This window comes from Amia ocellicauda, chromosome 19, assembly GCF_036373705.1.
Source record: "Amia ocellicauda isolate fAmiCal2 chromosome 19, fAmiCal2.hap1, whole genome shotgun sequence".
In the NCBI taxonomy this organism is placed as follows: Eukaryota; Metazoa; Chordata; class Actinopteri; order Amiiformes; family Amiidae; genus Amia; species Amia ocellicauda.
In genome coordinates, this window is record NC_089868.1 from 21,372,289 (window position 1) to 21,383,900 (window position 11,612).

The 11,612-nt window shown below is 35.8% G+C and overlaps 1 protein-coding gene across 1 annotated transcript; it reads right to left on the reverse strand.

Annotated features, from left to right (window-relative positions):
- Nucleotides 1-235: 235 nt before the first annotated feature.
- aknad1 (AKNA domain containing 1) lies at nt 236-11,317 on the reverse strand. The gene is made up of 21 exons (XM_066692706.1): nt 11,143-11,317; nt 10,068-10,396; nt 9,798-9,853; nt 8,215-9,506; nt 7,936-8,010; nt 7,683-7,824; nt 7,063-7,193; nt 6,917-6,976; nt 6,608-6,741; nt 6,110-6,275; nt 5,373-5,527; nt 4,881-4,968; nt 4,188-4,285; nt 3,285-3,508; nt 2,673-2,820; nt 2,363-2,536; nt 2,158-2,315; nt 1,737-1,898; nt 1,478-1,598; nt 1,029-1,179; nt 236-908 (listed from the first exon to the last, which is right to left on the reverse strand). Exons 1-21 carry the CDS (start codon nt 11,164-11,166, stop codon nt 723-725), a joined length of 4,074 nt encoding a protein of 1,357 aa, XP_066548803.1. The 5' UTR covers nt 11,167-11,317; the 3' UTR covers nt 236-722.
- Nucleotides 11,318-11,612: the final 295 nt, after the last annotated feature.

Below are 11,612 nucleotides of genomic sequence, written 5' to 3' on the forward strand. Positions count from 1 at the left end.
GTGTGTAAATCTAGATCTGTATATTGACATACATCAATTTGTCTCTATATAACCAGTTCTTTACAAATGTGTAGTGGTCTCTCCTTACCCACCTTAAAATGCCAACACAATTTCCTTCCAGCTCTATTACATGCCCATGATTTGGCAGTATAAGGACTGTATACGTATCTGAGGATTGTAAAAAACCCAAACCAAATTGAGCAGAAATGTCAATTACTGACAGAACATTTAATGAGGCATTTAAATTCAATTCAAGCAACAGATCCAAATAAATACAGGAAAATGGGGGAAGACGTTAAACTTGCAACTAAAAAATGTTCAAAGTTACAACACTATATGAATAACACGAAGCAGTGCTGGTGCTCCGCCTAGTGGTCAGCTGTTTATAAGCAGACTTAAGACAGAAGTTATTCATTGGCATTTACCAAGATAACCATTCCGTAACAAAACTCCTCATTGGTTTGTAATAAGGAGATAAAGCTAAAGTTATATTATTAATATACTGTACATATAATACAATAAAGGCTTGACTAATGTATAAATACATATATTATAATTAAATATTTAAATATGAAAAACATGACTTCAAACTGCTTTAATACAATTCAAGCAGAAATCACACTACTTCTGGAGAAACCCGAATGAATCTCTAATGGCTTCCAGATTTGAAATGCAGGGAAGGAATAGTTTGATTCTCTTTTTCAAGTTGAAAGTAGAACATTTCAATATTTCATGCATTTGGAGTCTGTATTCATCCTGCTGCTCATTGGATACAAACCATACATTTTTCTGTACAGTTCTGCTTTGGCCAAGTCAGCTGAGAGAGTTTTGGCCATTCTGTCCGTCGTTCTCTTCATATCTTGTGCAGCTTCAATAGCTCTGTCTAGAGTTGTGTTTATATTTTCACCCTGCACAAGCCAAAAAACTGTTAAACCTTTTCTGAAAGGAAAAACTATAACATGAGGATTGGGCTTATGGCAACTTTTTGAAGATAATTTGCTTAGTACTTATTTTTACTTCTTGCTAACCTTATACTTCCTGCTGCTTCCAGTTTTAGTGTTAATATGTGCCCTGGCTTCAGGTCTCCGTTGGCAGATTTGACCGGGCAGGAGAGCCGAGTCAGACTGAGTTGATTGCCTCCTGTGATGTTCTGCAGAAAGGGGCCTCATGGCTTCAAAGCTGTTCAAAAACATGAAACAATGCCGTAAGTCCAAATAATAAAAACACTGCGCTTTCTTTAGAGCAATCTAAAGAAATAAAACATGTTTTACAACAGATCAATTACTTTATCATGAATTAAACTCATATATAATTTGAGAATCACACACTTCCAATTAAGCATACTCTTAAATTACTTTCTCTTCACCAAATATTTGTATAAACAAAAATCGTGTTTCTTAGAGAAAAAAGAAAGGAGGACTGCTGTACACATGGAAATATGCATTTCTAAGGCAGGTCTTGTGTAGCTATACATTACCTAACAGGCAAACTGCAGGAGGATCCATTATTGAACTGTGAAAATGTCTTATTTAGGTTCCTTTTACAATGTGGAAAACTCTTCTCTGTCCCGTTCACACAGTCCATGTCCTCTGCAGTTTCTGCAGTAAAACATTCACAAATATAGCCGATAAATAAAAATGTATAGCACTTCGCTGCCAGGATTATTAAAATCTGCTATTTGATCGTATTATTGTTTAGCCAAAATACTAAAAATCAAGAATGCGAAGTGACAATACTTGATTGAGGTTCTGATCCTTTAGATAATCGATTGACCACATATGATGCTTCCCGGTCCTCAGAGGAGCTGTGCTGGCTGTACTTCATGCTGTCAGCTCTGTGGGGGACAGGGTGTGACTCGGATCCAGGGAAAGACTGTAGAAAGTCCTCACTATCTGTCCCTGTGGAGCAAGACCAGAAGCAAGCCTTTCTCAAATGGATAGGTAATATGAAAAAACACACTACTAAACGAAGACATCTGTATGAAACATCAAAATATTCACTTTTGCACCATTGTCCTGTATATCATTTTCTTTAGGTTTAGGCCATCGCAGCAGAGTACTGTCATGCATGTTTTAATTTATACCTAAACTGTGAAGAAAACTATTTTTTATGTTATTGAAACATTCTTTCTGATAGTGAATCTCTACACTGTCTTACTTGCTTCTAGATCAGATGAAATCCAGTCCTCTGTCTTGAAGTGGTTTGAATCTTTATTCCTGGGAAGGAGTCTCCTATTTCTGCTTCCCACGTGTTTCCATCCTCTGGAATCAAACGAACAACACAATGAATAACAAATACAACAATATAAAACCTGCCTGATGCAGTGGTAAGAAATAGACCTAAACGTATGAATATACCAGACCTGCGAGGAGCAACTTTACTGCGAGGCTGAGATCTGGATTTATATCTCTTGTCCGGTTTGTTTTTGGTGTTATTAACGTCCATTCTCTCAGTTATCTGAGGCAGTCGCAACAAGCTTTCCTCCAGCTCTTTCTTTAATCTCGACACTTCCAGCTGTAGAGCCACAATTGCGTCACTGTTGAACACCCAGAGAGAACCCAGAACAAAGTTTTTCAATTACTATGTGGAATTAAGTTATGACTCTTAAGTTTCTGTATTAAAAATGACCAGTACATAACAGCTTTAAAATAAATCTGAAACAAGTCACTTACTTGGTATAGGCACACAGATGAGAATGCTTTTCAGCTGTAGATGTATTTCTCAGTGTGGTGCCCGGAGAGGTTAAATCCCGTGGACGGGGTAATAAGAGATGGTCATCTGAACTTTGATTAATAAGACTGGAATTATGCAAGTCATTTTCTGAAAAATAAAAGTTAGGTCATGGTCAGAGTTGAGTTTACAATAAAATGCATGAATAGCAGTGAGGGTTTGTGTACATTAAGTTAAGACAAGGTGTAGGGTTAGGGTTAATTGACATTTGAATTAAAACTGACCCTTGGACTGCTTTCGTTAATGCTTGATAGCTGGTAGTGAGTGAACTTTTACATACTACATGGCTGTGGTGTAGCAAGGAAGCTCAGAAAAGTAAGTGCCTACTGCCACCTTCTGTCCATAACACATTTACAACTTGTTTTGTATCCCAATAGTAATAATAGAAAGTTGAATAAAGCATTAATTAGCAAGTTAAATTGAGGAAACAGTACTGACCTATTTTTATATAACTATGAAAGACAGGAGTGGTTTATTATGGCATTCAGCTCTTATCTGGGTGTAAGAGTCCCTGATTGTCTTGTGCGTATTTCTAAACTCACTAACACACTCACCGTGCTGTCCAGTGGAGTTATTTTCACTCACTACGCTGTGAGTCCAGCAGCTTGCCGTGCTACCTCCAGACAGATTTGCTTGTCGTCGTGCGTTTCTCTGTCCTTTAGAGAGAGCGTCCTGGCTGATAGCTGTCTGTACGTCTGAGCATGAAGCCTCACTGTCTGAACTGCACAATCTACTCATGGTTATGGGGGCTGATTGTTGGTCCGAAGATAATCGACGCCTGCAAGCGGCAGTTGGGAACAGAAGTTAGTCGACTGCAAAAAGTGAGTGATTCTGACACAATCAGCTTCAACACTTTTATATTATGGTTATATTATTACCTATTAAAGAACTTAAGGAAATGTACTTGTCTGTATCATTTTCAATATTGAATGGGACTAAAACATTAAACCGTATTTAAATGAGCTGGAGAAAGTAATAAAATGTTGCATAATATCAATAGAATCTGTATGTTAACACACCAGGTAAATGTGAAGGCAATTTAGCTTTTAATTTAGTAATTTTTTGCAAACATCCTTCAGCATAAATTCCCAAATAAATCTGGTGAACTAAACACATGGCTTGGATATTAATAAGATTATATATATGAATGTTATCCATAGATAATTCACTACACAAGTAGCATAATTTAATAGACTTGGGAAGATGAGGCATTTGTTTGATGTTTTTAAGGCGTTTGATGCTTCATTTTAATGGCTCTGATTTTATAACTACACTACTGAATGTGTTGTACAACTTCAGGCAAGACAGTTCTCCAAATGAAGTCTTCCCACTAGGGTGGAAATATTTGGTATTGTTATATATTGTAATGCTGCATTTAAAAATTCCTAACTTGCTGTATGCAGAAAAAAAAAGTCAACATCATGCAACGCTCTTTGAGAGTCTATTGGGCAACATACCTGTATTCAGCTGTCTGTGACTGACGCAAAGATGTCGCTGCCCGACTAGGTTCTAAACTGCCAACCCCGCTGTCTGTCTCAGGAGTCACTATTCTCTGCTGACCATGTTATAGAAAACACATCAGAATTTGATATTCATAAGCACCTTATACAACACTGTATTACAACAACAAAACAGAATTAACACACAGAATATATTCCTATTGCATGCTGAGATGCCCCATCTCTCTCTTTCATAACCTTAAAAATCTCATATATTTTACAGTACCTCTAATGAATCCTGAACTTGATTTGAGATTCCCGGTATCATTATTGTCGAGCTTGGCGAGAAATATGAAACATCTCCCACGGGTTCACAGCAAACTGAGTTGTCAGACTTGCATATAGCTTGCTGGCTAAAGAAGAAAAATGAAAGCAATTAAATTATGCATTATGAATAATGTATCTATCTCCCATGGACCCAAACTAGACTTGTTGAAAATTGGCTCCAGTTCAAAGTGCAAACACAAAACGGATCTAGTATCCTTTCAATCTGACTTATGATATGTTAAACATATGAAGAAACTCCAGATACAAAGTACACAGTAGAAAGTTTTGCATATTTCTGTAAAAAAAATGCACTTACAGCTCATGTGTTGACAACCTGCCCTCAGAGATAAGTCTTGGGGATTCTGCCAATATTCCATCTTTCACTTTTCCCTCAGACAGACTATAGTTATCATCCTCATGTGAGGTCAAAGCCACACTTTCTGACACCACAGCAGAACCTTCACCGCAATATCTGCAGGAACCCCAAAAACAGCACAAGCTAGAAGCACAGGCTGAAAACAATACTGGTCATGTTCCAGTCTGAAACAAGATACCCCCAACAGAGAAGAGATGCATTACAGGTGTCAAGATACAGTTTCCCAAGTTAAATTATAGATATCTAATTGTACAGACTATATAATACAAGTAGACTAGATACCTTTCCCTTTTTAATATCAATATTGCATAGACATTTATATTATGTTTAAAGGTACCATTTTAATACTAGTTGTTCTTTTTATTAATAAATCAGTTTACATAATCAGTTTACACAATAATTTCTATATTACTACAAATATTCCCCCATCCACTCCACCCCTAGAACAATATATACTTTTAATTTTAATTGTAATTTGACAAAAACAGTAATTACTGTACCCATGACTGGAGTTGTCCAGTCTTTTACTGTGTGGGTGAGTTGCTCTTGGATTGAGATCAGTGCCTTGTATTAAATCACTCTCCTCACTGTCATCCAAGCCCAAATCCCTTGCTGCCATTTCTTGCACAGTTGGAGAAACACAAGGCACTGTTTCCTGTAAAATGCACAGCATGTAATATTATTGTATGGTACGCTTTCATTGTCTGGAACTTTTGTTTTATTATGGTAATCATGTTAAGTCACATTAATGCATGCCATTATTTATATTTGTCCTTTTGTGTTTATACCAGCCTCTAACCCTGCCCCAAACACAAGTTTATTCATGAAAGATGAGTGTGGCATCTTACTGTAGACAGATAATGGGCAAATCATAACCTTTAAATAGCTATAACATGAACACATGCAGATGCAATGAACTAACCCCTTGCCATATCCTACTGTATACTTAGGATTGAAATATATTCATGTGCAAATTAGTTAGTATAATATATGCTATGTTTTGATTACAATCCAATGTTGCTATCTTAGTCTAAGTGCAAATATACTTGTGAAACATTTCCTGAAAGCTGTTAAAAGCGGTTTACATGTCACTGCTTCACAGAGAAACAGACCTGATAAAGGGAGAATACTCATTTTCTAAAGTGAAAGGTTAAAACCAGAATGTGAAAAAAAAAAAAAAATATATATATATATATATATATATATATATATATATATATATATTCATAAGAACTACCTCATGCAGTGATGTATTAGATGAGAAGATGGAGTCAGCAAATGGCAATGGAGCCGGTGAGGTGAATGATATTTGTGGCGAAAGCTGAGAGCACACATTTTCATCAATCTGCTCTTTAATGTCTTCCAGGCCCATTCCTATTCTAAATATTTCTCCCTCCACCTGCCTTTTTGAAATCCATACACACAAGCATCAGAAAACAACAATTTAACACTCACTATAATGAATCTATGAATATGGACATTTTTGTAACCTGGCATTTTGTATTTAAACATGCAATACAGCTTCATCCATCACAGAAGTACTTTTGATTGGTATTGTCTCTCTGGAAACTCTTAGGCAGAATTAAAACCATGTGCCAATTGCAAATTACAAACATATGTATGCTATAGTATAGATTATTAGTACATTTTATTTATACGTTTTTAGTATATGTAATATTACAAAGACTGTTACTGTTATACTTTAAGCTTTGTATCTTAAACATAACTATCTTACCTTTCAGGATCAAATTCCCCAATGTTTTTAGACATTCCCATATACTTCCGTAGCTCGAGCGCACGGTGTTCTTCTTTCTTGGCCATGTAACTCCTTTCTAATTTATCTTGGGCATCAACTAAACTCTTAAAAATCTGAATACAAGCAAAGTTTTCCTTTTTTTTAAATTAACATTTAAAAAACACTTCAAAACAGTGCATAGAAATAATACTAAGACTCTACTGAGCTCTAGTGATACTACAGATATTACTTATTGAATTGATCAAAAATGTTAATGTGTTAAAGTGAACAAAAGTGCCACTAAATTACCTCTTGCTGTTCTTTGATCCCTAAAGACATTGAGTTCAGACAGTTTCTAAATTCTTCCACCTAGAGGGAATAAATCTATGTGTTACTAATACTCCATATCAAAACATTGATATGCAACTGTGTAAAAGTGAAACTTTCCTTCGTACCTTTCTTGTAAACTGAATTATCATTTCTTTAAGTTCAGCAGTTAATTTGTCCCCCTCACTTGGTCCCTGGAGACCAGTTTCCTCAGTGTTGCTGTCGAGTAGTTCTGCACCTTTCCCGACTTTACCATTTCCTAAAAAATCAATATCAATAATCCACAAACTTTGATTGGCAAAATGTAAATTCATGCAGAAAATACTTTTTTTTTTCATAAAGAAGCCAAATAACCTAAGTTTATTATAGGATTAGCCTGGTAGATTTTAATGGTGCAGTTTCATTGTTTTAATATATCATAAAAACAGCATTTAGCATAGGACTGAATCTTACATAAACTTCAGAACTGTCTTATTATTGTTCACTTCTAAGTCTGTAAAGTGGATCAATTATAATATGATATGGTCTATATTTTACCTGTTTATGAAAGTATTATCCATTTGTGTAACTAGAAATGATTTAAGACACCACTTCTGCTGCCCTGTTAAAATACTCATATTTATTTAGTTGTACTGTTGTATTTAGTTGTTTGTATGGCTGCCATATTATAGAGAGTACATATGTATTTATCACACCAATCATAGTACTGGTAATGACAGTATTTAACAAAAACAAATGTGTGTTATACCTGTAAGAGTTGGTCTACTGAGTCTTGGAGTAGAAGTTAAGTGAGCTACACTGGGAGGACCAGCTGTATAAGCAGTGAAGTCACCAGGGTCTGGAGTCACTAATTCCAAAAAGTCGTTTGGTTTTGATGAATCTGTGGATGTCTATACGGAAACAAATTCGTATGGGGTCAGTCAAGACACACAGTGATACCATTATTAAATATCAACCACAAATATTGTTTACAAAAATTAAATATTCTATCACAAACTTACTGTAGCTCCCAGTCTCATCTGGTCAATTAAATTTTCAGCTTCAGCATATTTTGTTAATAATTTATCGTATTCATCCTAAAACAGAACAACACATATATTAGAGTGAGCAACCACTGTCAAATAGAAGAGTTAAGCCTATATCCTATAAAAAGACATTTAAACATGTGTGTGTATAAATCATATCTGTGCAGACATTAAGGTTTAGCATAAGTGATTTTACTTGAAAATAATCTATTTCAAATTAATTGTTGATCAAAATATAGCATATATTTGACTTACCTGCAAATGTTGAACAAGTTCTGGACTCTGTCTGGGATCATCTGGTCTTCTTTGTTGGTCAGTTAAAACAAATGTGGTATCTGGTGTCTGAATGGTGTCAAGGACTTTCCTTATGGTTTCCACTGAAGTGGGAGCTGGAGATTTGCTCAGCAGTCCTGGGGAGGACTTAATCCTCACAATTCCACAGGTCTGCCCAGTCCGCCCAGCAGAGTTTCCTTTAGGGATTCTAATTTTAGGAGCCACCTTGGAAAAATCAGGGAGAGGATAATGAACCTGGCCTTGTCCATATTTCAGCTCATTACATGACCAAGCTCTTCCTAAAACAGACCGTTGGGTATCTTCGTAATCTTGCAAGCCTGGACTCTCTGGTCTGCTCCATCGTTCGGATTCATGTTCGTCATTAGATGCGGCGAGACTGCTTTCTGCCCCCAGGGTGTCAGTGGATTTCTGTAACTCGGTTGTACTAGACTCTTCTGTCTCATTCCAGATGGCATGCTCAGTTTCTTTATTAGGTTCAGTTGTTACATTCTCTTCTAAGCCATTTTCACTGCACCCTTCATTAGATTGTTGTGACATGTGGTTAGATTTCTGCAGGTCAGATTTGTTCAATACTGTTTCATCAACGCTTTCAGTAAAAGAAGTCTCAGGCATTGTCTCGGCTTCTATGTCTTTGCTTAAGCTATTGAAATCTTCTTCAGAGAAGTGTCGAAGGAGTACCTCTGTGATCCTTGACCGGGGTGTTTCCTGATCACCGATTTCAAGAGTGTCTCCAACCTTTGTATCATTCCTGAGCTGTAGATGAGTTCTGCCATCTTTGAGATTTACAGATGTGAGGTAGCTGCCAACAATATCCTCCGAGGAATGATTTTCTATCTCATTTTCTTCAGTTCCACGCTCTAAAACAGGAAGAGAAGGTGTACTGTTGGGGATATTGGTTGTTTCAAACGTATTCCTTGCAGCAGGCTGAACTGAGAGTTTTTCACCAGATACTGAAGGTATTACAGTTTGTTCATTGATATCAGAGTTACGCTCGCCAACCGTATATTTATCATTATCGTGAAGGTCTCCATCATACGGAAGGTCTTCTTGGTCTTCATCACTGGTGTCTCCAGGTATATTGCATCTTTGCACTGGCAGATCCTCCATTGTGTTATATCTTTGTTCAGATACCCTTGTCACACTGCTTTTAGTAGGAACTTCCTCAATCTTTTCTTTTCCACTATCAACACTATTCTTTGAAAATGTTTCTTCATCTTGGATGGCTTCGTAAGCTCCGAGCTGTTCTATATTGTCTACAAATACAATCATCATTATCAGTCGATTGAACAGCAAGAGTAAATAAGTCCTCTGAAAAGTCTATATACATTATATTATATACAACAATAATATGACTGTTTATAACACAAAAATAACATAAGGTATTATGGATTACATTTAGATACTATTTGATTCCATATTTGAAAATATTGGAATACTAAGTTCAACTTTTTCTTGAGATACTGGTAAATAATTTCTCATCATCTTTAAAGTTTATGATGGTACATGAGCCACAAATAAATTTGCCACATTGTTGTTCACATGACCCTCATCATGCAGAAGGTTTATTTTTTCATAACTAATTATGATGTTATTAAATTCCCTTGAAAACATATTTTCTTTTCATATAGCTATAGGTAACAATGTCATAATATTGATTGCTGTTCATATACAGTATTTACACACAAAAATTAAATAAAAAAACAACAGATATGCCAAGTATGAGATACAAGATCCATCGATGCAGCTGTTTGCAATCTTGTTGTACAACTATCGTATTCATTTGGTACAGGTCCTCCTATTGATAATTATCATACATATTCAAATACATATAAATACAATTATCCTCACCATTTAAATTAAGACTAGATTCCCTTGATGAATCCTGTGACAGGCGAAAACAAAAAGAATCCTGCAGGTCACTTAAATGGAAACTGTCATCATCCTCAATGTCCAGAAATATACTTTGCTCAAATGATTTTTCCCACAATACAGAACCAGGCTGTTCTTGGGAGTCACTATCTTCATCTGTGTCCTCAGCATCTCCTCCTGATACATCTTCCTCAAAGGTTTCCTTGTAGGCCCCCCCTTCCTTGACTTCATCATTTCTATGAGGATCTCCTGTGGAGCCAGTCCGCTCCATTACCTAGCAACAAAAACACAAAACAAATGATGGAGAAGTTCAGAAAGGTTAAATTATTTAAACATTTTCTGCTTCACTCTGAACATTGTGTTGTAGTGAAACAACAATAAACAAGGACATTTTCCATTGCAGTTCATTCAAAGTTGCATCAGGTATACTATTGGATTTAGATAATGAAAGCTATGTCTTTACAATTACAAATATATGTATTCTTATTATTAGATATTCTTATATAAACACAACCACTGAGAATCACTAATCACGAATATGCTAGGTATTATCTTGTTTAAATAAAAATACAAAATACCATTGTCCTGCAGGGATATGGACTCAACACAGGTCTAAAGAAACATGACTGGTTGTGGATGTGTTTTTATTATTATTATTATTATTATTATTAATAATAATAATAATAATAATAATAATAATAATAATAATTAAGATAGTGATCTCATATTAGAAAATGTCTGAGATCCAGAGACAGGTGATATCCAGGCTGCAATTGGGATTAATGATTATAAAACAGTTACACATCAGCTATCAGATCCAGTTGTAAACGTTTTAAATTATTTTTCATCTTCTGTTCTCGGTATGGATCCCTTCATCTTTTAGTGGATAGTGCAGCCTCTTTTTATTAACCCTGGTTGTACAGTTATTGTTAGAGTACCGTCAGCTGCCAGCTGAAAAAGACAACATGAAACTGTCAAACACTAACATAACCCAGCACGCTTTTATCATGCCGTACTTACTTCATGTGTAAAGAGACTACTCATCAGCAGTGCCACTTCCCAGTCCCAAACCTGGCATTTCAAAAAGCAAAAAGCTAAGAGGGCAACCCATAAGCATGCTGCCAAAGAAGGGGTATTCCTTTGTGCTACAACTCGTCATAGTCAAAAGTGTTTAAGCTTTAATGTGTAGGTGCCTAGTAGTGCATTCAATAATTCAAACTTTGAAGGCAACCGTCTGGATTGACAGCATGCGAGCAGGACAGGCGGAGCTAACTGTAAGTGACACCTTTAGGAATTAAACTTATATGAAGCACATTGGCATTAAGACAACGATTTTTAGCTTATTATAGTTTTAACCAAAAATAAGAAAATGTTAATTTAATTATGCATTAGATTACAATACCTCCAAAAGGGTATATTGTGCAATTAAAAAGAGAAAAGACAAACATCCTCTAAATGATAACCTTTAGTAAATGTGTCGCTTTTTACCC

Bases quoted from the DNA above. Each gene is read 5' to 3' on its own strand.
- aknad1 (XM_066692706.1), bottom strand. From the start codon at position 11,166: ATGAGTAGTCTCTTTACACATGAA. The intron at 7,194-7,682 runs GTATAACACACA...TTGATTTTTTAG, and splicing joins CAGTAGACCAACTCTTACAG to GAAATGGTAAAGTCGGGAAA. The intron at 6,276-6,607 runs GTAAGATAGTTA...GATTTCAAAAAG, and splicing joins GGGGAATTTGATCCTGAAAG to GCAGGTGGAGGGAGAAATAT.